This window comes from Pseudophryne corroboree, chromosome 1 (genome assembly GCF_028390025.1).
Source record: "Pseudophryne corroboree isolate aPseCor3 chromosome 1, aPseCor3.hap2, whole genome shotgun sequence".
Taxonomy (NCBI): Eukaryota; Metazoa; Chordata; class Amphibia; order Anura; family Myobatrachidae; genus Pseudophryne; species Pseudophryne corroboree.
In genome coordinates this window covers 415182984-415207342 of record NC_086444.1, presented here as the reverse complement: position 1 = coordinate 415207342, position 24359 = coordinate 415182984, and the positions used below count along the sequence as shown (strand labels likewise).

Genomic DNA, 24359 nt, shown 5'->3' with positions numbered 1-24359 from the left:
AATAATCGATGTTTATATATCTTTTGTCATGCCCACCTTAAACCAAAAGCTGCCACAAGGAGAGAATTAGTGTCACTCATTGCAAATAACCAAGTTCTATTTCTCATTTTCGTAAATGTTTGGTTGCTGTGGGTAATGCCACATTTTTTCCTGTGAATAAGGTCTCAGAAATGCCTCTGAGCATGCTTCCTTAGGATGTACTGTGTATGTTTCTGGCTGGAGCATGCAACAAGCCATGCTATCCATACTCTGGCGTCTTAAAGCTGCACTACCACCTGATAAAGATGTGCAGTTGGGAGGGTGGGAGAACCAGAGATGGACTGAATTGAAGACGGTTGGTTTACAAAACTAATTTGTTCTATATATCAAAACTGACAGCGCTCAGGGTAAACTAGGCACAATTAACTACCCTTGGGGCTCTAGCTAAGGATGGAGTTCCTTTTTTGTTTTCTTTTAAAGTCACATTTATCCTTTATTATGAGCAGAAACCTGCCTGCTTTTGCTCATAGGTATGACCTTGATGTGCTTGTGTCTTTTCCATTTACTGGTGGATTGAAAATGCCTACATGAACTTATCTTTATTCTAACCTCAGATGACAGTTACTGCTTTATCTTACTCTTATGCCTTTTTTGTACTTTGGACCTAAAGGCTATCATAGGTGCCAAACATTTACAGTATATACAGACCAGAAATATTACAGTGGAGGAAGGAATGTATTTGAAATAGAGATGACTGGCCAAAGAGTGTTACGTGTATGTGAACAATGCTGTTCATTGAGAAAATTATGGTATAAGTGCTAGAGATCTGCTTAATCTCCTGGAGAGCCATTTAGCCACATTACCATTCAAATGTATGCCTGGCCTCTTAACTTCAAGGAACCTTTTTTCACAGATAGCAATATATACCTCTTTTCTGGCTTATTAAAAAATGACCAGTGCAAATCCTTGTTTTGACAGTCTCTTTTAAATGCTTTGGAATTTTCCCACCTCTCGATGCTTTGTTGACTTTAGGTCTCAAAAAGGGGTTGGGAGTTACGTGGCCGGCGCACGGGATGTACCAGAATGCTGGCAGGGTGTCGGCCGCAACAAAGTCCCTAGCGGTCTCGCTATGGGTGTCTTGGCCAACCATGAGTGGCATTAGTCCCTTTTAGCCGGTACTGTGGCTGGCGGCATTGTGAGTGTTCGGGATCCCGGCGTAGGTATGCTGACCGCCGGGTACCCATGCACCAGCCACGTAACCGCTTTCTTCAAAAAACACAGGTAATAAAGTGTATGTTAAATGCAGACAAAACTTTGTACTATGGTCATTTTCTCTTGCGTCCTAGTGGATAATGGGGATCTGTACTTTAGTACCATGGGGTATAGATCTGGTTCACTGGAGCCTGGCACTTTAAAAACCTTTAGGGGTATATGCAATTGCGGTCGAATTCCAGAAATTGTCGAAAAACGGGACTTTTTCGCCAAAAAAAAATAAAAAATCGACAATGCAATTCAGTACTTTTCGTCAAAAAAAACGGACTTTCCAAATTCGACTTTTTGACATTCGTACTTTTATACAGCGCCCTGCGGCCGTGGCATTAAATATCCAACTAGTCACCCCTGGCTGGGGTACCCTGGTGGAGTGGGGACTCCTTCAATCAAGGGGTCCCCCCCCAGCCACCCAAGGGCCAGGGGTGAAGCCCGAGGCTGTCCTCTCCCCCCCCCCCCCCCATCCAAGGGCTGCGGATAGGGGGCTGATAGCCTTGAGAAAAATGAAAGAATATTGTGTTTTCCAGTAGTACTACAAGTCCCAGCAAGCCTCCCCCGCAAGCTGGTACTTGGAGAACCACAAGTACCAGCATGCGGAAGAAAAACGGGCCCGCTGGTACCTGTAGTTCTACTGAAAAAAAAATACCCAAATAAAAACAGGACACGCACACCTTGAAAGTACAACTTTATTTCACACGTCGACACACACATACTTACCTATGTTCACACGCCGACCTCTGTCCACTTGTCCAAGTAGAATCCACGTGTACCTGTGAATAAAATTATACTCACCTGATCCAGTGTCCAGATTATAATCCACGTACTTGGCAAAAAAAAAAACAACGAGCACCCGGACCAAACGGACTGAAAGGGGTCCCATGTTTACACATGGGACCCCTTTCCACTAATGCAGAGACCCCCCGTGACTGCTGTCACAGAAAGGTCTCTTCAGCCAATCAGCGAGCGCAACGTCCTGGCACTCTGCTGATTGGCTGTATGTGCGTCTGAGCTGTCAGACAGCGCATCGCAAAGCCTCTCCATTATATTCAATGGTGGGAACTTTGCCGACAGCGGTGGGGTCACCCGCGGTCAGCGGCTGACCGCGGGTAACCCCACCGCTGAACGCAAAGTTCCCACCATTGAAACTAATGGAGGGAGCTGTGCGATGCGCTGTCTGACAGCAGACGCGCATACAGCCAATCAGGAGAGTGCCACGAAGTAGCGCTTCCTGATTGGCTGAAGGGACCTTATGTGACAGCAGTCACTGGGGGTCTCTGCATTCGTGGAAAGGGGTCTAATGTGTAAACATGGGACCCCTTTCAGTCCGTTTGGTCCGGGTGTTCGTTTTTTTTTTTTTTGCCAAGTACGTGGATTATAATCTGGACACTGGATCAGGTGAGTATAATTTTATTCACAGGTACACGTGGATTCTACTTGGACAAGTGGACAGAGGTCGGCGTGTGAACATAGGTAAGTATGTGTGTGTCGACATGTGTGAAATAAAGTTGTACTTTCAAGGTGTGCGTGTCCTGTTTTTATTTGGGTATTTTTTTCCCAGTAGAACTACAGGTACCAGCGGGCCCGTTTTTCTCCCACATGCTGGTACTTGTGGTTCTCCAAGTACCAGCTTGTGGGGGAGGCTTGCTGGGACTTGTAGTACTACTGGAAAACACAATATTCTTTAATTTTTCTCAAGGCTATCAGCCCCCCATCCGCAGCCCTTGGATGGGGGGGGACAGCCTCGGGCTACACCCCTGGCCCTTGGGTGGCTGGGGGGGACACCCCTTGATTGAAGGGGTCCCCACTCCCACAGGGTACCCCGGCCAGGGATGACTAGTTGGATATTTAATGCCACGGCCGCAGGGCGCTGTATAAAAGTGACCCCCGGCTGTGGCATTATCTGTCCAGCTAGTGGAGCCCGATGCTGGTGTAAAAAATACGGGGGACCCCTACTCTTTTTGTCCCCTGTATTTTTTGCACCAGGCGCAGAGCCCGGTGCTGGTTTTAAAAATACGGGGGATCCCCTGTCAGTTTTTCCCCCGGATTTTTAGAACCAGGACTGGCTCGAAGAGCCCGAGGCTGGTTATGCTTTGGAGGGGGGACCCCACGCAATTTTTTCCAGGTTTTTTCCCATTTTTTCCCGTTTTTTTAAAAATCGGATCAAAATCCGTCAAATCGGCCGTTTTTCGACAGCGGGACTGTCGAATCCGTTTTTTATTGACTATGTTGAATTTCGGCACCCACTTGCCGGAATTCGACGGTCGAATTGTGTCGAATTAAAAAACGGGTGAAAAATTGCCGCGATTCCCCGCTAATTGCATATACCCCTTAGTGTGTGTATGTGTGTGCTGGCTTCTTCCCTGTATGCCCCTCCTACCAGACTCAGTTTAGATAAATGTGCCCAAGGAGCCAGGTGCATTTCTCTGGAGCTCCAGAGAGTTTCTTTTATTTTTTTAGTTGGTTATTTTCAGCCAGCCCTGGTTGGGAACCAGGCTACCTGCTTCGTGGGACAACACACATGGTGAGATTTATCTGTCCAATCTGTCTGGTGAGAACAAAAATCTGGTAATGGATGAGAGCAAATGACAATCAACCATTTTCTCCCAAACACTGGAAAATGGATTAAAACTATTGATTTAACAAATTTTTCCAAACCAACTGATTTAACCTATTTGTTTGAACAACCATTGTCTATTTTCCAGTGGTTGGGAGCAAATGGTCTTTTGTCATTTGCTCTCATCCGTTACCAGATTTTTGTTCTCACCAGACAGATTGGACAGATAAATCTCACCATGTGTACACCAGCTGACAGGACACTGAGCTCCTGAGGTGCTGTTTACACATCGTTAGTATATGTGCCCACGCTGGCAGCTAGCCGCCACCCTCTAACAGATGCCGAAGATCAAAGTGTGGAGAGTGTTACACCGGAGTCCCGGTTAGCGGGTCCCCGGTGCAGTTTTGGTGGCATGTCGCGCAGCGGTCACGGGCCACGAGCTGCAGTGCCCGCCGTGGACAAAACTGGCTCTCCTCCACAGTGCTCACTGTCATGGGTTTACTGTGTTTTAACATGGCCAGTATAAAAAACAAACTACAGGACCGCACGCCATTGCAAGGGGCGGGGCTTCCCAGAGCGGGACCAGAGGCGGGAAGGCACCATTTCCGGCTGCTGCGAGTCATCAAGGCTGCATGAACGCTGCTTCACCGGGGACCCGCGCTATTACAGATTTCTGTCCTGGTAATAGCAGGGTGGGGTGGGGGGTGGGGGAGAGAGCTCTCCAGCAGTAGCGCCGCCGCACTTATTTATATAGGTTGTACACTTACATTCACACATTGGGCATCTGTGTTTGTGTGCTGGTCTCCGTTTCCTCAGTGTCACTCCATGTGCTCTCTAGGGTCTGTGTGGAGTTGTTTTCAGTGAGCTGCGCTGTATTTTCAGTTGTGTAAATGTGTCTGTGGACATGGTTGTGTGTGCTGCTTGTAACTCTACCCCTTCATCAGCTGGGTCCCTCATGTGTGAACAGTGCTCCTTATGTCCACAGGGACACCGCTCACAGGCACCTAACTGGTTAGATAATTTTACAAGCATGATTCAGAATGTCAATTCAGAATTAGCTGCAGCTAAAAAAGAGAGACAGGTGTTGAAACAGTCTATTGATTGTATGGCTAAAGCAGCAGATACCAGAAAGGCTTCTCAGCCCCCTCAGTCGCTTTCACATAAGCGCTCACTGCCACAGGTGCTCCAGTCTGATTCTGATCAGCCTGGTGTGGATGATGATAATATGGATGAGGACAGCTCTCTGTCCCCAGGGGTGGAGGCCCTAATTTTTGCTGTAAGATAGGTTCTTCACATACCGGATCAGGAGGCAGAACCAGATGAGGAGTTGTACTTAAATGTTAGACCAAAGACCTCAGCAACTTTTCCTGTGTTTAAGGAGTTAAACTCCCTGGCCAAGCAAGTGTGGTTAAACCCTGCCAGGGGCTATATCCCTAAAAGAGTCGGCTGACCGTAAAATTTAGACCACTCTCAAGGCAATTTATACGGCAGCGGCGTTGCACAGCGCCCCACAATAGTTTGTGGGTGGATTTCTAGGGCAGTGGTCAAGTGGTCCGATCATATTATTAATGGATTAGACAATCTACCCCAGGAAGAGGTCATTACTCTGATGCAACACATTCAGGGTGCTGCTAATTTTATGAGCAAAGCTATTAAGGACTTGTGCAAGATAAATGGCCGCACTACTGCTATGATTGTTTCGGCACGCAGAGCTCTGTGGTTACGTCAATGGTCAGCGGATGCTGATTCCAAAAAGGGTGTGGAAAATCTTCCCTTTGCAGGTGATGCCTTGTTTGGGGACAAATTTAATTAATGGATATGCCAGGCAACGGCGGGTAAGTCTGCCCTCCTTGCAGTACTTTCGTGTGGCAAGATTCAGAGGCAGGGGCTGGGGAGTCTCCACCACTCCGAGATGATCTCGTGGTAAGTCCCGTAAACCTGCAGCTGCTGCCTCCCTGGACCAGACCACCGGATCCCCTGCCGCTAAGCCTTCTGCATGACGGTTTCCCCAGCGGCAAGGCGTCTTTTTCAGGTGGGTGCTCACCTTCAGCACTTAGCCCACGTGTGGGCAAAGTCCTGCCGGGATCTTTGGGTGAGGGACCTCATTTCCCAGGGATACTGGATGGAATTTCAAGCACTTACTCCTCACAGATTTTTCAAATCGGCTTACCAGCTTTACCCGCAGCAAGAGTTACCTTGCAAGAGGCTATTCAAAAACTTTTGCGGACTGGGGTGGTGGTCCCAGTACCTCCTTCGTTACGCAACAGGGTTTTTACGGCAGTCTTTTTGTCGTTCCAAAACCATATGGTTTGGTGCCGCCCATCTTAAACTTGAAGTCTCTCAACCCGTATCTGCGGGTGTTCAAATTCAAGATGGAATCTCTGCGGGCAGTGGTGTCCAGTCTGAAAGAGTGGGAATTCCTGGTATCCCTAGATGTCAAGGATGCTTACCTACACATTCCCATGTGGCCCCCTCATCAGGCTTACCTCAGGTTTGCCATTGTGGACGACCATTTCCAGTTTCAGGCCTTGCCCTTTGGCCTGTCCACATCTCCATGGGTCTTCACCAAAGTCATGGCGGAGATGATGCTGCAACTGCGCTGATGGGAGTCAACATAGTCCCCTACTTGGACGATCTCCTGATAAAGGCTATGTCCAGGGAGCATCTCTTGCACAGCATCGATCTGACAACACGCCTGCTTACAGATCATGGGTGGATCCTACATTTCCAGAAATCTCACCTGGAACCAACCCAGCGTCTTCAGTTCCTGGGAATGATACTGCATACAGTGTCTCAAAGTATTTCTTCCGATGGACAAGGCCTTGGCTATCCAGGCTATGGTCTGCTCAGTGCTCCGTCCTCGCAAGATATCCATTCATCTTTGCATACGCTTGCTGGGCAGGATGGTTGCTGTTTACGAGGCAATGCAATACGGCTGATTTCATGCCCGACCATTTCAGCTGGATCTGCTGGACAAATGGTCGGGTCTCATCTTCACATGCATCAGGAAGTGACCTTATTTCCGGAGGCCTGAATTTCTCTATTATGGTGGCTATAAGTTCCTCACCTGGTAGAAGGCAGGGATTTCAATATCCACTCGTGGATTCTACTGAAAACGGATGCCAGCCTCCGGGGTTGGGGGGCAGTGACCCCAAGGGGCCCAGTTCCAGAGGATATGGTCACATCAGGAATCTGCTCTGCCGATAAACATCCTGGAACTCAGGGCTATTTACAATGCCCTTCTGCAAGCTTCCCATCTCCTGAGGGATCGGACAATCCAGGTTCAATCGGAAAACGCCACAGCAGTGGCGTACGTAAACCGACAAGGGGGAACAAGAAGCAGAGCGGCAATGCGAGAAGTGTCAAAAATCCTCCTATGGGCGGAGGCCAACGCAAGGGTCATCTCAGCCATATTCATTCCAGGAGTGGACAACTGGGAAGCGGACTTCCTTAGCAGACACGACCTCCATCCGGGAGAATGGGGCCTACATCCACAGGTGGGTCAACAGTTATTTCACCGGTGGGGCTGTCCGCAGATAGATCTGATGGCTTCTCGTCTCAACAAGGAGCTAGGCCGTTACTGTTACAGGACGAGGGATCCGCAGGCTGTAGCAGTGAATGCGCTGATAACACCTTGGACGTACCAGTTTGTGTACCTGTTCTCTCCTCTACCGCTAATCCCAAGGGTTCTAAAAAGACTAAGAAGGTAAAGCATTCAAGCAATTCTAATTGCCCCAGATTGGCCTCCTAACCATGGCTCTGGATGATCCCTGGCCTCTACTGCTCCAAAAGGATATTCTTCAACAAGATCTGTTCATCTATCCAAGCTTACAGCGGCTACGTTTAACGTCTTGGAAGTTGAGAGGGAGATTCTAGCAAGAAAAGGTCTTCACTTCCCGGGTTATTTCCACCATGGTCCAGGCCAGGAAGATGGTTACGTCAAAACATTACAATCGTATCTGGAAAAAGTATGTTTCCTGGTGTGAAAGTAGAAAGGTTTCTCCCGTGGAATTTAGAATTGGTCGTTTTCTTCTTTTCCTGCAAGCGGGAGTGGATAAGGCCCTACATTTAGGCTCCTTCAAAGTACAGATTTCGGCACACTCTATTTTCTTCCAGAAACAACTTGCCATGTTGCCGGAAGTACAAACTTTCCTAAAAGTTCACTTCATATGCAACCGCCCTTTGTGCCTCCTACGGCTCCGTGGGATCTCAATGGGGTTCTGTCCTTTCTTCAGTCGGACTGGTTTGAACCCTATTCTATTATTATTATTATTATTATTATTATTATTTTTTAACTCTTTATTTAAAGCGTCACATAATATACATCAAATGTGGTGTTTCGATTTCAAACAATGCATTGAAAAACACATCCACAACAGCTCATCAAAGCATCAAAAACAGCAATTCAATCATCTTCAATATAGCATGTCACATTTACACATGGCAAAATGAAATCAGTATGTCAAGCCATAAACCAAATATCCCCTTTATCAGGGCCACAGGGAGTCCGAAGGAGCTGCAGTATCGCAGAAAATTTTAAGTGTCAAGCACTATAGGAAGATCCCCCAATATCAATCTAGTCTCATACCATTCTGTATTCTTTTGGGAATTTCTAATCCTTATTTGGAAATCTGTTGGCAAAATAACCATACATCTTTCCCAAAAATCTAATTTAGATGCACAGTTTTCTTGCGGTCTCGCTGCGCTCGCCACAGGTTCTTTCCTCACTCTATGGGTGTCGTGGAAACCGACGAGTGGGAATAGTCCTTATTGGTCGGCATACAGACCGTCGGGATATGAGAGTCCTGGATGTAGGTGGCGGAATTGTGACCGGCGGTCTCCTAACTACGGTTGTCATTCCGAGTTGTTCGCTCGTTGACGATTTTCGCTATACTGCGATTAGTCGCTTACTGCGCATGCGCAAGGTTTGCAGTGCGCATGCGCTTAGTTGTTTTACACAAAAGTTAGGTATTTTACTCACGGCATAACAAAGCTTTTTCATCGCTGTGCTGATCGTAGTGTGATTGACAGGAAGTGGATTTTTCTGGGCGGAAACTGGCCGTTTTATGGGAGTGTGCGGAAAAACGCAGGCGTTCGAGTTGTAAAACGCAGGAGTGGCTGGAGAAATGGGGGCGTGGTTGGGCAAACGCTGGGTATGTTTGTGACGTCAAACCAGGAACGAAAAGGACTGAGCTGGTCGCAATGGCTGAGTAAGTCTGGAGCTACTCAGAAACTGCAAAGAAATTTCTATTCGCAATTCTGCTAAACTTTCGTTCACACTTCTGCTAAATTAAGCTACAGAGGGCGGCGGCTTAGCGTGTGCAATGCTGCTAAAAGCAGCTAGCGAGCGAACAACTCGGAATCACCCCTACATCCCTAATGGGTAATGATGAAGTATTGGGTGAGTCTGCCTAGCTGGCTGAAATGTCAAAGGTTTTTTTTGTTGTGAAATCTACAATTGGCCAGGGATAGTAGTGCTTACAAATTAGATTATCTCCAAGCGCCCACTGAATGTAGGAATACCTGAGTCACTGGAAGACTCAGGTCTGGTGTGAATGGTGACTAATCATCCTGGTCATCACCCATGTATGAAAGTGGTAGGCCCCGGCTTAAACACATGCTCTGTGTCCTGTGTCTGAGCTGGGATTTTATGTCTGAAAGTGGTATAAAGGTACTGTTTACAATTAATATAGGAAAGCTCACTTGTTACTTTGTGAATGAGTTGATCTTAATTTTGACATTTCTATCTGCAGATTATTTTTTTTTTCTAGTAGATTAGTTTTCATTTCTCTTTGAATTAATACGGTTAGAAACAGTTCAAAATCTGCACAAATCATTGTTCCAGTGTATGGACAGCAGGGAGGCGCGCCATAAATGGGTTGGGCATGAAATATCGACAGTCATAGGTTGGAATTCAGTTGTTTTTAGGCGCTCGATGGGAGCTATTCAATTGCCTTTCCATTGTGCACACTTATTATTTCACTTATTTCTACTCACCACCCCCTGAAATAGCAAGCAGAAATCCGAGAAAAGTCTGGCTTTTGCTTGCCCAAACTGATGATTTGTCAGCACGCCTAATACTTTACGCATGCCGTTGCACTTGTAGCACAATTGAATAACGACCATCGGCCACCCCTTACTTGAAGAACCCAAAATAATTAAATACCCTCATAATGTTGATGTTCATCATGTCGACATGGTAATAATCTAAACCCATAACCTTCCCACCCGCAGCCTCACCCTTATGTTGACATTTAACAGTCACGTAGACTACATAAAAGTGCCCATTCAATTCATATAAAAATATTTATCTACAACTGTTGCACAGCATCTGGACTTAATCTCCTTTGGCGAGTCAGTGCCACCTGTTAAATATAGCATGTTAAAACCTTTCCCAACATTTTGAATGATTTTCAAACAGTGGGGCAGATGTATTAACATGGAGAAGGCATAAGGAAGTGATAAACCAGTGATATGTGCAAGGTGATAAAGGCACCAGCCAATCAGATCCTAACTGTTAATTTACATATTGGAGCTGATTGGCTGGTGCCTTTATCACCTTGCACATATCACTGGTTTATCACTTCCTTATGCCTTCACCAGGTTAATACATCTGCCCCAATGTTTCTCTAGTCACAGCACTGAGAATTAACACCCTTTGTGGTGTAGACACTGCTCCGGTGCCATAGCTTGCCAGCTGCAGTCAGTATTTAAAATGGACATACTACATCATGCAGTCCACATTAAGAGCATAACACCAATGTTTCTCTTTGGCACTGTAGCACAAAAGTTTTGGCTGCATGGCTAGGGTACCCGGCCACAATAGCATTTCTTTCCTTAAATCTTTCTCACCATACTGCTGCTTGCCTTTATTGTCGCTGTACTGCTACTATTATCAAATCTGACCCCTTTCCTTGATCTATTAGAAAAATGATTAAAGCACTGGAGTCTTGTTGTGAAACGATTGTTCTTGTGACTGTATATTGAACAAGAAATTAGTCAATTTCTGTAACTGGTTGCATGACATTTATCACATAATGTGAATACAAAATTACACACTTTAAAGCTAAAAAGTTAAACCAGCAGAAACAGAACACAGGATATCAGTGGTACTGCTGAAAGAGACGAGGCTCTAAAGAAATGAATCCCTGGTGATCACGTATGAAAACCAGAGATCTCCCCTAAACAGCATTCATTATAAAGTCCAAGGATATGTCTTCCATCCTAGCTTTGATAAACTCAGGGACACATGCTTACAAATGTCTGGGCCCCTTGGTGGTTATTGACTGATTGTCACCTGTGATAGCCAGACAATGTCACTGCTGAAATACTAGTACAGCCGGCAGATGGGGAGGGCACTTAAGGCCCCATTTAGTAACAAGACTTATTACCAGCGGCATATTTAATTTAGTATTGTTTTGATACAAATATGCCATTGGTATTTAACATTGCTTAACTCTCCAGAGAGGTCCAGTGAAGCCCCCCTCATCAGTGTCATCCTCAGCTGCTGCTGTGAATTTGGTGCTCTGTAAATGCACGTGTGTGACGGCTAGTCTGCCCATGTGCATTACACACATCACCTGGAGGGGGTGTAGTATGGTATGCCGGCGGCCGGGCCCCGGGACTCGGCAAAGCATGGAAGGCTGCTCCTGGGTCCCCCCTACCGGCAATGGACACTGTATAGATGTAAGCGTTACAGGGGCAAACATCCATAAACAAAGCTACTGAAAGAAGGACGTTGCCCCTGTAGTAGATGCTAAAGGGATTATGTCTCGTTAAATGAGGCTTTAAATGTGCACATCTTGCCCATCCTTTCACTTACACACTCAGGGCAAAAAGATGCTTGTCCCTGTTTCAAACAGTGTGCCCCCTTTCTTTGTCCATTTTGCATAGATTGTCTTTTGCGTGTGAGGAGGAATAAGCAAACTAATGCGTTTTTGTTTTTTTTAAGGACACTGTTTTCTGAAAAAATAACACCAAAAACTTTTATTTATTTAATTATTTTATAGACTGCTGTGCTTGTAAACAATGCATTTCTTTATGTGTTGCTTATGTGGCTAATGTTAATATCTGCATTTATGCCACAGTCTGTAATTGTAGCATGTGTCTATTATGTAAACAATTATTTTGATATGTTTAAGTAGACCTAGTCTGTTACAACACTAATATTTGTCTTGTTTTTACACCTTGTTACTACTACTTGTAAATGCAGCTGTTTAAATTCTAATACAAGCCCTCTTGTTCTTTGCTTAACATGCATTATTAACACACTGTTCCCAACTCCAGTCCCTAGAGACCTCGAACAATGCAAGTTTTACAGATCTCCCCAGTATCACAAGTGAAATAATTAGCACCACGTGTTTTTCTTTTAAAATGTGTCAGCCAGTAATGAATACGTTTTTTGGACAAACTAGGAAATCCGGAAAACATGCACTGTTACAGCCCCCTGAAGACTGAAGTTGGGGAAACTGCATTTTCCACTGCAGCTTTGTTTAAGATTAAAGTAGTTACCTACAAACTCCATTATAGACAGCTGAAGCTACTCCCACTGTTGCTGAGCTTATTTTGACACTTCTTTGGATGGTGTCATTATAATATAAATATCAGTAATTATTTTGAATGTAGACAAAGGGGCATATTCAGTCTGCCTTGGGGTTTACCCCACGGCTAATTACTGCACCACATGGGGAAAGGCTATTCAATTAAATTACCTTTTCCTGTACTGACGTGCCGAATCTCCTGGTTTCTGTGTAAACTACGTCTGTGAATAGTAGTACCTCTAATGGCCTCTCCTGTATTTCCTGGCTTGTAATAAATGTTTGCATTCATGATGCCACCATGTTCCCCCTCATCTTTAGCAACAAAGGGTTTATTCTGATGCAGATTAACTACCTGGGACATCACTGGGTGTGTGCCTGTGTGTAAATGAACCTGTACACGCTAAATTTCTGTATAGTAACAAACTCTACATTAACTCTGTAAACTCTGTAGGTTTGCAAACTCTACATTACTTCGAGAAACCTCTTCCCCCTTAACACTTGCCAAGTGTAAAGGAAAGCATGGATTAAACTTACAAAATTATTTTAGTAGTTCATATTTGGGTGGACTTTTAATTTGTACACCTCTAAACCTAAATATTCTGTCTTATGTTTGCAGTGCAGGAAGAGGGTCTGTGGGAAAACGGCCTGTCATACGAGTGTCGAACACTACTCTTCAAGGCCATTCACAACCTCCTGGAAAGGTAAGGGGTTTGCTAATGGTGGGATTTAGGTCCTAATTCAGATCTGATTGCAGCAGCAAATTTGTTAAGCAAATGGGCAAAATCATGTTCAGAGAGAGTAATGCTAGCCATACATCAGACCAACTTTTCTCCAACACTCCATACTTCCAACCATCCAACTTGTCTGTTCAACTAAAACAGTGCTCCACACATCTAACCAACTTTTCATCAGTGCTCCACACATCTAACCAACTTTTCATCAGTGCTCCACACATCTAACCAACTTTTCATCAGTGCTCCACACATCTAACCAACTTTTCAATAGTGCTCCACACATCTAACCAACTCTTCATCAGACCAACCAACCTGCCAACTTCTGTCCAAATTGTGATGTCACCGAAGTAGGCGGACAGTGCCTGCCTACAGTACTTCAGGTGGTGGGTGATGTTAGGGCACAAAAGTCAGGATGAGATGGGTGTGGAAAGGGGAGACTGAGCTGCTGTTGGGGTTCACAATTCATTCACCATTAGGTGATCAGGCCGGAGCTGACATCACACACCCTCCCTGAAAACGCTTGGGAACGCCTGCATTTTTCCGGACACTCCCAGAAAACGGACAGTTACCACCCCCAAATGCCGGCTTCCTGTCAAACTGCGTATGCCTAGCGATCAAAAAAGATGCTGATTTCTATTCGGCTATGCCTGTTGTTGTTTGGTGGCATGCGTGAGCATTGCAGTGCATACGCCGTCTATTGATAATCGTCCACTGTGCGAAAACGCACAGCAGCGATCAGGTCTGAATCAGGCCCAATGTCCACATAATGGCGGTCATTCCGAGTTGATCGCTAGCTGCTGTTCACAGCGCAGCGTTCAGGCAAAAAAAAATCGTCATTTCTGCGGCTTTCACAAACGATGTAGGTCTAGAGGCGCTTTTCAGTCGCACTGCTGGTCGCTGAGTGATTGACATGAAAGGGGTGTTTCTGGGAGGTAACTGACCGTTTTCAGGGAGTGTGCTGAAAAACGTAGGCGTGTCGGATGCAAACGCAGGCGTGCCGGGGGAAAACGGGGAAGTGGCTGGACGAACGCAGGGTGTGTTTGTGACATCAAAACTGGAACCAAACAGTCTGAAGTGATCACAAGCTAGGAGTAGGTCTGCAGCTACTTAGAAACTGCTTGAATAAATTTGTCAGCAGAACTGCAATCCTTTCGTTCGCACTTCTGCTAAGCTAAGATACACTCCCAGAGGGAGGCGGCATAGCGGGTGCACGGCTGCTAAAAGCAACTAGCGAGCGATCAACTCGGAATGAGGGCCCATGTCCCCAGTATATTGCCAGATACACCTAACCCCCCTGTAGAGTGCCAGATACACACATTTATTTATTTATTACCAGTTATTTATATAGCACACACATATTCCGCAGCGCTTTACAGAGAATATTCGCCCATTCACATCAGGCCTCACAGTGCCAGATACACAAATGCTCCCATAGTGCCAGATACACAAATGCCCCCATAGTGCCAGATACACAAATGCCCCCATAGTGCCAGATACACAAATGCCCCCATAGTGCCAGATACACAAATGCCCCCATAGTGCCAGATACACAAATGCCCCCATAGTGCCAGATACACAAATGCCCCCATAGTGCCAGATACACAAATGCCCCCATAGTGCCAGATACACAAATGCCCCCATAGTGCCAGATACACAAATGCCCCCATAGTGCCAGATACACAAATGCCCCCATAGTGCCAGATACACAAATGCCCCCATAGTGCCAGATACAGATATGCCCCCAGTGCCAGATACAGATATGCCCCCAGTGCCACATACAGATATGCCCCCAGTGCCACATACAGATATGCCCCCAGTGCCACATACAGATATGCCCCCAGTGCCACATACAGATATGCCCCCAGTGCCAGATACAGATATGTCCCCAGTGCCAGATACAGATATGTCCCCAGTGCCAGATACAGATATGTCCCCAGTGCCAGATACAGATATGTCCCCAGTGCCAGATACAGATATGTCCCCAGTGCCAGATACAGATATGTCCCCAGTGCCAGATACAGATATGTCCCCAGTGCCAGATACAGATATGTCCCCAGTGCCAGCTACAGATATGTCCCCAGTGCCAGCTACAGATATGTCCCCAGTGCCAGCTACAGATATGTCCCCAGTGCCAGCTACAGATATGTCCCCAGTGCCAGCTACAGATATGTCCCCAGTGCCAGCTACAGATATGTCCCCAGTGCCAGCTACAGATATGTCCCCAGTGCCAGCTACAGATATGTCCCCAGTGCCAGCTACAGATATGTCCCCAGTGCCAGCTACAGATATGTCCCCAGTGCCAGCTACAGATATGTCCCCAGTGCCAGCTACAGATATGTCCCCAGTGCCAGCTACAGATATGTCCCCAGTGCCAGCTACAGATATGTCCCCAGTGCCAGCTACAGATATGTCCCCAGTGCCAGCTACAGATATGTCCCCAGTGCCAGCTACAGATATGTCCCCAGTGCCAGCTACAGATATGTCCCCAGTGCCAGATACAGATATGTCCCCAGTGCCAGATACAGATATGTCCCCAGTGCCAGATACAGATATGTCCCCAGTGCCAGATACAGATATGTCCCCAGTGCCAGATACAGATATGTCCCCAGTGCCAGATACAGATATGTCCCCAGTGCCAGATACAGATATGTCCCCAGTGCCAGATACAGATATGTCCCCAGTGCCAGATACAGATATGTCCCCAGTGCCAGATACAGATATGTCCCCAGTGCCAGATACAGATATGTCCCCAGTGCCAGATACAGATATGTCCCCAGTGCCAGATACAGATATGTCCCCAGTGCCAGATACAGATATTGCCAGATACAGATATGCCCCCAGTGCCAGATACAGATATGTCCCCAGTGCCAGATACAGATATGTCCCCAGTGCCAGATACAGATATGTCCCCAGTGCCAGATACAGATATGTCCCCAGTGCCAGATACAGATATGTCCCCAGTGCCAGATACAGATATGTCCCCAGTGCCAGATACAGATATGTCCCCAGTGCCAGATACAGATATGTCCCCAGTGCCAGATACAGATATGTCCCCAGTGCCAGATACAGATATGTCCCCAGTGCCAGATACAGATATGTCCCCAGTGCCAGATACAGATATGTCCCCAGTGCCAGATACAGATATGTCCCCAGTGCCAGATACAGATATGTCCCCAGTGCCAGATACAGATATGTCCCCAGTGCCAGATACAGATATGTCCCCAGTGGCAGATACAGATATGTCCCCAGTGCCAGATACAGATATGTCCCCAGTGCCAGATACAGATATGTCCCCAGTGCCAGATACAGATATGTCCCCAGTGCCAGCTACAGATATGTCCCCAGTGCCAGCTACAGATATGTCCCCAGTGCCAGCTATGTCCCCAGTGCCAGCTATGTCCCCAGTGCCAGCTATGTCCCCAGTGCCAGCTATGTCCCCAGTGCCAGCTATGTCCCCAGTGCCAGCTATGTCCCCAGTGCCAGCTATGTCCCCAGTGCCAGATATGTCCCCAGTGCCAGATACAGATATGTCCCCAGTGCCAGATACAGATATGTCCCCAGTGCCAGATACAGATATGTCCCCAGTGCCAGGTACAGATATGTCCCCAGTGCCAGATACAGATATGTCCCCAGTGCCAGATACAGATATGTCCCCAGTGCCAGATACAGATATGCCCCCATTAGTGCTGCTCACTGCCGCCGGGCTCCTCCGCTGCCTCACCGCTGGCTGTCCGCCGGGCTCCTCCGTTGCTGTCCGCCGGGGGGGGGGGGGGGGGGGGAGGGGGGGTGCCGCGATCTTGGGGGCAGTGACCGCAGGAGGGGAGCAGAGCAGAGGTGCCGCGATCGCGGGTGATATGCAAGGGGGGGAGGGGGGGGCAGGGGGTCGTGATGCGATTGCGGGTTTGCTGCAGGGGGTGCCGCGATCGCGGGTGAGGAGTGGGGGTGCCGCGACCGCAGGTGGTGTACTAGTGATCGGGGTGCAGCGATCATGAGTGGGGTGCGGGGGGGTGCCGCGATCGCGGGAGGGGTGCCACTGCTGGGTGTCCTGTGACAGCGGCAGCAGTGATGTGCTGCCGTAGCTGCCCTGGTCCTCCTCCAGCTCCGCTACCACTGTCTTGGGTCTGTTGTGACAGGGGCAGCTCGGCAGCAGTGATGAACTGCCGCAGCTGCCCCTGAACCTCCTCCTGGCTCCTGCTCCACAGTGCTGCCACTGCCGGGGATCCTGGGTTGAGAGTGACAGAAGTAGGCGTACACTGCCGGCCAGTGTCCGCCTACTTGTCAATCAGTTGGGGGGAGTGTTCCCCCTACACCTGAACGATTAGTTGGGAAAATCAAACAAGTTTTATTTTCCCAACTAGTTGGACAGACCGTTTCTGGCCGTTTTTTAGCGTGTGGGAGCAAACGGCTGATAATCGTTTGCTCCCACACACTGCTAGATTATCGTTACAACCAGCCAACTAGTTGGCTGGTTGGAACGATATCTTCCTGATGTATGGCCAGCATTAGATTTGGGTGGGTTATTTTGTTTCTGTGCAGGGTAAATACTGGCTGCTTTATTTTTACACAGCAATTTAGATTTCAGTTTGAACACACCCCACCCAAATCTAACTCTCTCTTCACAACTGCAGATTTGAATGAAAATGTAGAAACCTAGAGCTGTGCATATTATGCTCACAAGGAAAATGGACATAATATGCCATAATTTGGATGTAAATTAAAGTAATAAAATGTAATAGTAACCTCTGCTACACAGTAGATGCAAGTGTTTTGTATGATCAGTTCACACGTTTTGTCTGCGCATAGCTTAAGCTTGCCACTCACATTCTAGTGTAAGAGAATCACGCTACTGCCCAGGTTGGTAAATGCAGTGGAATAGCAGATGCTGGTGGTCATTGGCCAACCACACTAACATCACAATAGGGTCCTGTGGGCGTAATCATACGTACATTCAGATGTCAATTCAATTAATATTCACAACTCTCTTCCCTGAGCCACACTGCCACGCCTACACAATACCAAGAATAGAATAGTGGAAAGAGACCACAGGTGCTGTCTGATCTTAAATGAGTCCACTTAATGAGATCAGTCTTGAATAGACCTTTTCAAATAATTCTTTATGGTGTAACCTTCCTTGTATTTCCAATACATAAATGAGAAGGAGGGAGAAAAAGTCAAAAGTCAGGTGATTTAAAAACCATTCCTTTAAGAGTGCAAAATTAATTTATGTGGCACCCACCTGTAATAGCTGCTCTATATTCCCATTCTTCACTGGCCCTAATTTATATGCCACCTTCTGCAAACACAGGTAGATGTCCTCAGGTCTCTTTAAGGGGTTTAGAGAGTCCTGAGGAGATGGGGAGGGCACCTATTACTGATGCGTGCCATTGAAGTTAATGTTGCACTCCTTGAAGGAGTAGTTTTTAAATCGCCTGACGTTTGACCTACTCATTAATGTATTGGAAATACGAGGAAAGTTACACCGTAAATAATTATTTGAAGAGGTCTATTCAAGATAGATCTTAAGTTAAGATCCAACAGCGCCTGTGGTCTCTTTCCACTATACATACAGCTGTAGTCATATTCAGTTTTGCATGGCGCAATAGGCTGTGACTATTGGCAGGCGGCGATCACTCCATGAATTCCTATGGTTGTGGCGTGCCTACTAGTTGTGCCAGCTATGTTTGCATCGCGCAGCACTGAGCGTGGCTATATCTGTACATATGTATATACACAGTTGCAGTGTAGCTTTCATGTGTCATAGTTGATTGTTCTAAGAACAATAAAGTGAGTCAAATGTAAATGATTCTTTCTTTTTTTTTTTTTTAATTACTGTTCATTTTCAACACACTTATCAAGTTGCCTGAGGAAAGAGCTGCATATGTTCTCTGCTGTAAACACTATTTCCATTGTAGGTGTTTGCTGGATAAAAGTTTTGTGCGAATTGGAAAATGGTTTGTGAAGCCCTGTGAGAGGGAGGAGAAATCATTGTCAAAGAGGTAACTTGTCTCTAGATTGCACTTCTACTGTCTGTGTGGTGGAGGGTTCACCCACCTGCCGGCGCGGTGGAGGGTTCACCCACCTGCCGGCGCGGTGGAGGGTTCACCCACCTGCCGGCGCGGTGGAGGGTTCACCCACCTGCCGGCGCGGTGGAGGGTTCACCCACCTGCCGGCGCGGTGGAGGGTTCACCCACCTGCCGGCGCGGTGGAGAGTTCACCCACCTGCCGGCGCGGTGGAGAGTTCACCCACCTGCCGGCGCGGTGGAGAGTTCACCCACCTGCCGGCGCGGTGGAGAGTTCACCCACCTGCCGGCGCGGTGGAGAGTTCACCCACCTGCCGGCGCGGTGGAGAGTTCACCCACCTGCCGGCGCGGTGGAGAGTTCACCCACCTGCCGGCGCGGTGGAGAGTTGCTTTGATCTGCTTTGTAGTCTTGCATGGCAAATTAAAAATAATTATTTTACTGCTGTAATTGTGTATTTGATAGTGTGGCTCGCAAAATTTTTATGGTATGTTGGGATATAAATTGTAATGGCCCTCCAAAGGGCAGTGTTTGATCTTTAATATTTTGTAAAAGCAAATTTCTCATTGAGACACACTTAAAGTACTAGGTGCTTACTGTGAATAAATAATGTTCAGTGGTGCACGTAAAATCTGCTTGTTCCTGGCATGTGTATTGCCAGAAGTGTGCAGTGCTGTGTAGCTTCATTATTTCTAGTGCAAAGGCTCCCCCCAAACCCCCCCGCCCTTCACCCTTGCCTGTCATGTGATTAGTCTAGAAATAGGAATATGTTCTCATTTTGTCTGCTACTTTCTCTGTGTCTGTGCGCATGTGTATGTTTTCTTCCTCCGTGTTGTAATTATGCACAGGCTGACATGGAGACATTAGCTGTTGCTATGGCAACATGGTTTAAGTCGACAAGTTCCTGGCATGATGTCATTAGGACAGATTCCCCCCTCCCATCTATCTCCCTGCATGCAGAGAGTGACTCTGATTATTCCAGCCAGTCTAACCCCCAGCTACAGTATGTCTTCTCACATGCCCTTGTTGGAATAGCAACATCTCCCTGGGGCTACATAAAGTATGGTTAAGGACTTACATGGATAAGCCCAATTTTCTTGTTAAGGTAGTTGAAGCTGTAAATAATTTCTGGATTTCATTACATTAAAATGGTGTAATTTCAGTAAATCAGGTCGCTTGCAAAATAAACACATAAAACAGGGGTCACTCCAAGATGTTCTCTTACTTAAAATTAAGTTGTACAAATATAGTTATTATTGCAACCAGTATTAGTAATTTGAGTTTAATGCAATGTCAGTAAATATCCATTCCTTTCGGATGCACGGAGCTATCCTTTCATATCTGGTGCTTTTTCTTTTTCTTCTTATCGCTTGAGGAATGTAAGGTTATTTCTCTTTGTCAGCACTCTTATCTCCTGCCACTCATTTCTTCATCCTCTTCAGATGATTGTCCTGGGTAAACTTGTAGCATAAACATTAGAGTACAGCATGGGAAGTTTAAGGTGCTAAGCCATGGTGACCGTGTACTTTGTTGTATTGTCCGCAGTGAGAACCTTTCCTGTTCCTTTACCTTTTTCCTCCATGGGGAAAGCAGTGTTTGCACAAGTGTGGAGATCGCTCAGCATCAGCCAGTGTATCTCATTAACCAGCAACATCTTCACCTGGCTCAGACCTCCCACACACCCTGCCAAGGTAAGCACCACATTTACTGTACAATGTGATAGGGGTACAGGAGATTATCGAAAGCACAATTATACACATGGTATAATGAAGAAACACACATGAAATGGATATGACACAATTGTGTTTATTCCTCAGGGCTCATTAACATTTAGCGGCGAGTTCGTGTGTAAATACATAATATAAACCTGGTCATTGTCACTAAATATCTTGCTTTCTGTTCTTCAGTTATTCTCAGCCCATACGGATTAAGTGGCACACTTACTGGCCATGCCTACAAAACCTCTGATCCCACCACTCGTAAGTTACTAGAGGAATGGCGTCCCTTTTACCCAACCGTGTTGTCGGCTAGGAAGGAAGCACGAGAGGATCAGGAAACGCTTTATGATGATGATTTTCCTGCAGCAGTGGAAGTAATCGTGGGTAAGGAGCTCTGGCTTAGCCCAGCGGTTCAGTGATTCTAGATAGTGTTGTGAAGAAATACTGATTGCATGATCAGAGTCTATGGCATATTTACAGAATTTGTGTAGGCTGGTGACTTGCATTATCCCCCCCCCCCCCCCCCCCAAAAAAAAAAGGTTTATCTTATCATATGCATTATTTCCTTGCTATTTAGAGATCACTAATCTGCTTGAATGTAGAAATGGAACACGTAGTGTTCCAAAAAACACTGCAGCAATGGAAATCATTGTAAGTAAACACTAATGATTATACTAGAAGCAATGGTTTCTAATGTTAGAACCATTTACATGCATTAAAATGTGGATTAAGACTGAAGAATTTGGAAGGTCCAGAGGACAGACCACAAATTTGTTTTATTATTGGCCTAGAAATTAAATTGTTTAATTAAAATAATGTGTTCCTTTCCTAGGATCCCCCATCCTCACCTTACAGTTGTAGCTTAACTAATTTACATATTAATAATTTCTTATATTGCGCAGTATATGCCGTTGCGCTTTACAATTGGAAACATTGATAACAAAACAACTGCAAACAGTGGGAAAAAACAAGACTGGGTGGTAATAGACAGACACAGAGGTAGGAAGGCCCTGCTCGCACGCTTACATTCTGAAGCTCTTTCGGACTGAAGATATTGGAAGCCCTTCATATTGTTTGTAGGGAGAAACGTAAAAGTGATGGGGGCCACACAGCCATTGTACCCCAATACAAGCCACGCACCCCATTGTACTAACAGATATTTATTAGCCAAGCTGTTTCCACCCTGGAAGGAGTTTGGGAAAGAGTGCATATGTACCCACAGTGGGCTAGTGCACAAGTAAATTCTGTCTATTTGAATACCACTTGGCAAAGTTCTGCTATGCCAGTGGCACTTAACTTCTGCATCAGGAGGTACCTGTTTCATACTGACCATTTCTTCTCTCTTTTTTTTTTTTGTTCCCTAAGGTGGTGTTCGAATGGTGTACCCCTCCGCTTTTGTACTCATAGCTCATAGTGACCTGCCTGTTCCACCCAGCACTGCCAACACTGGGCAGAGTGGCACAAGCGCACAGCAGAACACAGCTGTTACTAAAGACCCGAGCCCATGTAGGATGCCGCTAACACCACCCACTTCACCAGATCAGGCTACTCCTGGTAACTTCATGGATTAAAATTATTTCTTATTATCTTTTTACTCAATTGATTGTTCCCACAGAGGAAAGTGCTGAAAAATAACACTTGGAGTAGCACCTGGGATTCGGGAATGCTCTGCTGCAGGCACAGGCAAACGGGTGCACTCTAGCTGCTGTGGAACTACACATGCCAGCATGTCCTGCCACTATTTTGCTGCTGGGCCATGCAGGGATGTATAGTTACACAGAAGCTAGCATGCCCTAGGTTGTCTATCTCTGCTGGTATACAGAAAAGTTAAGAAAACAAATGACGGGGCGTGGCCTGGAGGCTGAGTGAGTAGGCAGCAATTCTTGTGAGCTCTCAGGGATCTGGGAGCTAACTATATAATAATACCCTCCTTACGTCCCAATTTTGACCCTGTGCTATTCAGCTGCGGTGCTGGATCAGTGAGAGAGCGGGGAAGTGAAGCTGCGGAGTCGGGGAGCCGGTTTTCTGGCTCCCGCGGATTGCGGCCTACTCCCTGCCCAGAAGCCGGGACCTCAATTTTAGGGTTCATCCGTCGGCTGGGCGGCTGCCTTGCCGGGACGTCTGGAGGAACCGCTTGACCCCTGCTCCCTTGGAGAATCCCCTGCAAACCCACCAGTGCCCCTCGCCGGGAGACGGGGGGGATCGAGACCCGGATCGGAGCCGCACGACGAGCTCCGCTACACGAGTGGCGGCCATCTTAGGTGCCGGGAGAGGAGATCCGGCTGCAGCAAGGAGGAGACGGCTGACGGCCCCCCGGGTGAGTGAGACCTACAGACCCGGCTCGGACGAGCGGACGGCGAGCCTCTCCTCCCTCCCCGTAAACTTTGGCCGGGCACCCGCCTGGTGCCGCTGCACTCGCCCTCCCTCCCTCTGACATCGGCCTGGCTGGGGCCCAGCACGACGACGCTTGCTGCAGGTGCACCCCCTGCAAGTATTAAAACCTGCCTGTACCATCTGGAGTGAGTGCTGCCCTTGGTAGGGGGTGGAGAGTCCCCCCCCCCCCCCCCCCCCCTGCAGATACCCTTGTCCACGACTGGGAGCTCTGGGGCACCCCTGCTTTCCGGAGTGGCCTCCCACGGCCGTGGGTGGCTGGCCGGAGGGGCCTGAGGATCAGATTGACCTTCCACAACCTCAGCTTCTACGGGGCTGCAACATAGAGGCCTAACACACCACGACAGGAAAGGGGTCAATAATAAGGAAGCGACTCCCGTCCCTACCGTTACCGTTACATACCTACCTTGGTCGGAATCTTTCCTGGCGAGGGGGATACACCCCCTGACCCTGCGCCTGGGATGGCCAGAAATTCATTGTTTACAGTGAGGGCGACTAGTTCAATGGCCCTGTCTACGCCGCTCATACCGATGTAAACCAAGAGATTTCTCCCACCTCTGCCACTATCCACGTGATGTCTTGTTAGCTTCTGGAAAAGTGGAGCCTCCTGGTTTCTCCATCCTCAGTGTTTGGATACATTAAGCTATCTTCATCTGGGCTTTACCATGCCCACTAGGCGCGGCAAACCGGCAAAACCTGCACAGCAGCTTTCATTTTTCAAATCATCCCCGAAAATGCCTGGCCCTAAAGTCACCGGGCCCTCTACAGCAGGGGCAGCTCCCCAGACCCCTCCGTTACTGGAGGTGCATCCGTCGGCCACGACCTTGGATAAGGTTGGAGACGGGGAGGCCCTCACGGTGGGCACCATGAAGTTGCTTTTGACCCGCTTTAAAGAGGAAGTGGCAGCTGAGTTCCGTACCACCTTAACGGCATGCCAACAATCTATAGATGATCTGGGTGGCCGTACGGACCACTTGGAAACTAAAATGGAAGAAGTCGTGGGGTCTCATAACAACCTACTGGACTCTCATGATGCATTAGAAGCAGAGGTGAAGCTTTTACGGGACAAGGTCACAGATCTGGAAGATCGATCGCGTCGCAGCAATCTTAAGCTACGCGGAGTCCCCGAGTCGGTGTCACACAGTAGTTTGCACGA

The 24359-nt window shown here is 47.3% G+C and overlaps 1 protein-coding gene across 2 annotated transcripts in view; it reads left to right on the top strand.

The window, feature by feature from the left end:
- MED13L (mediator complex subunit 13L) overlaps window positions 1-24359 on the top strand; it is a 467040-nt gene that overhangs the window by 185657 nt on the left and 257024 nt on the right. For both annotated transcript variants that reach the window (XM_063913297.1, XM_063913296.1), the window contains exons 3-7: window positions 12959-13043; window positions 18989-19072; window positions 20640-20785; window positions 21002-21196; window positions 22178-22366. In XM_063913297.1, coding sequence (XP_063769367.1) covers window positions 12959-13043; window positions 18989-19072; window positions 20640-20785; window positions 21002-21196; window positions 22178-22366 — 699 coding nt within the window. The remainder of the gene's footprint in view (window positions 1-12958; window positions 13044-18988; window positions 19073-20639; window positions 20786-21001; window positions 21197-22177; window positions 22367-24359) is intronic.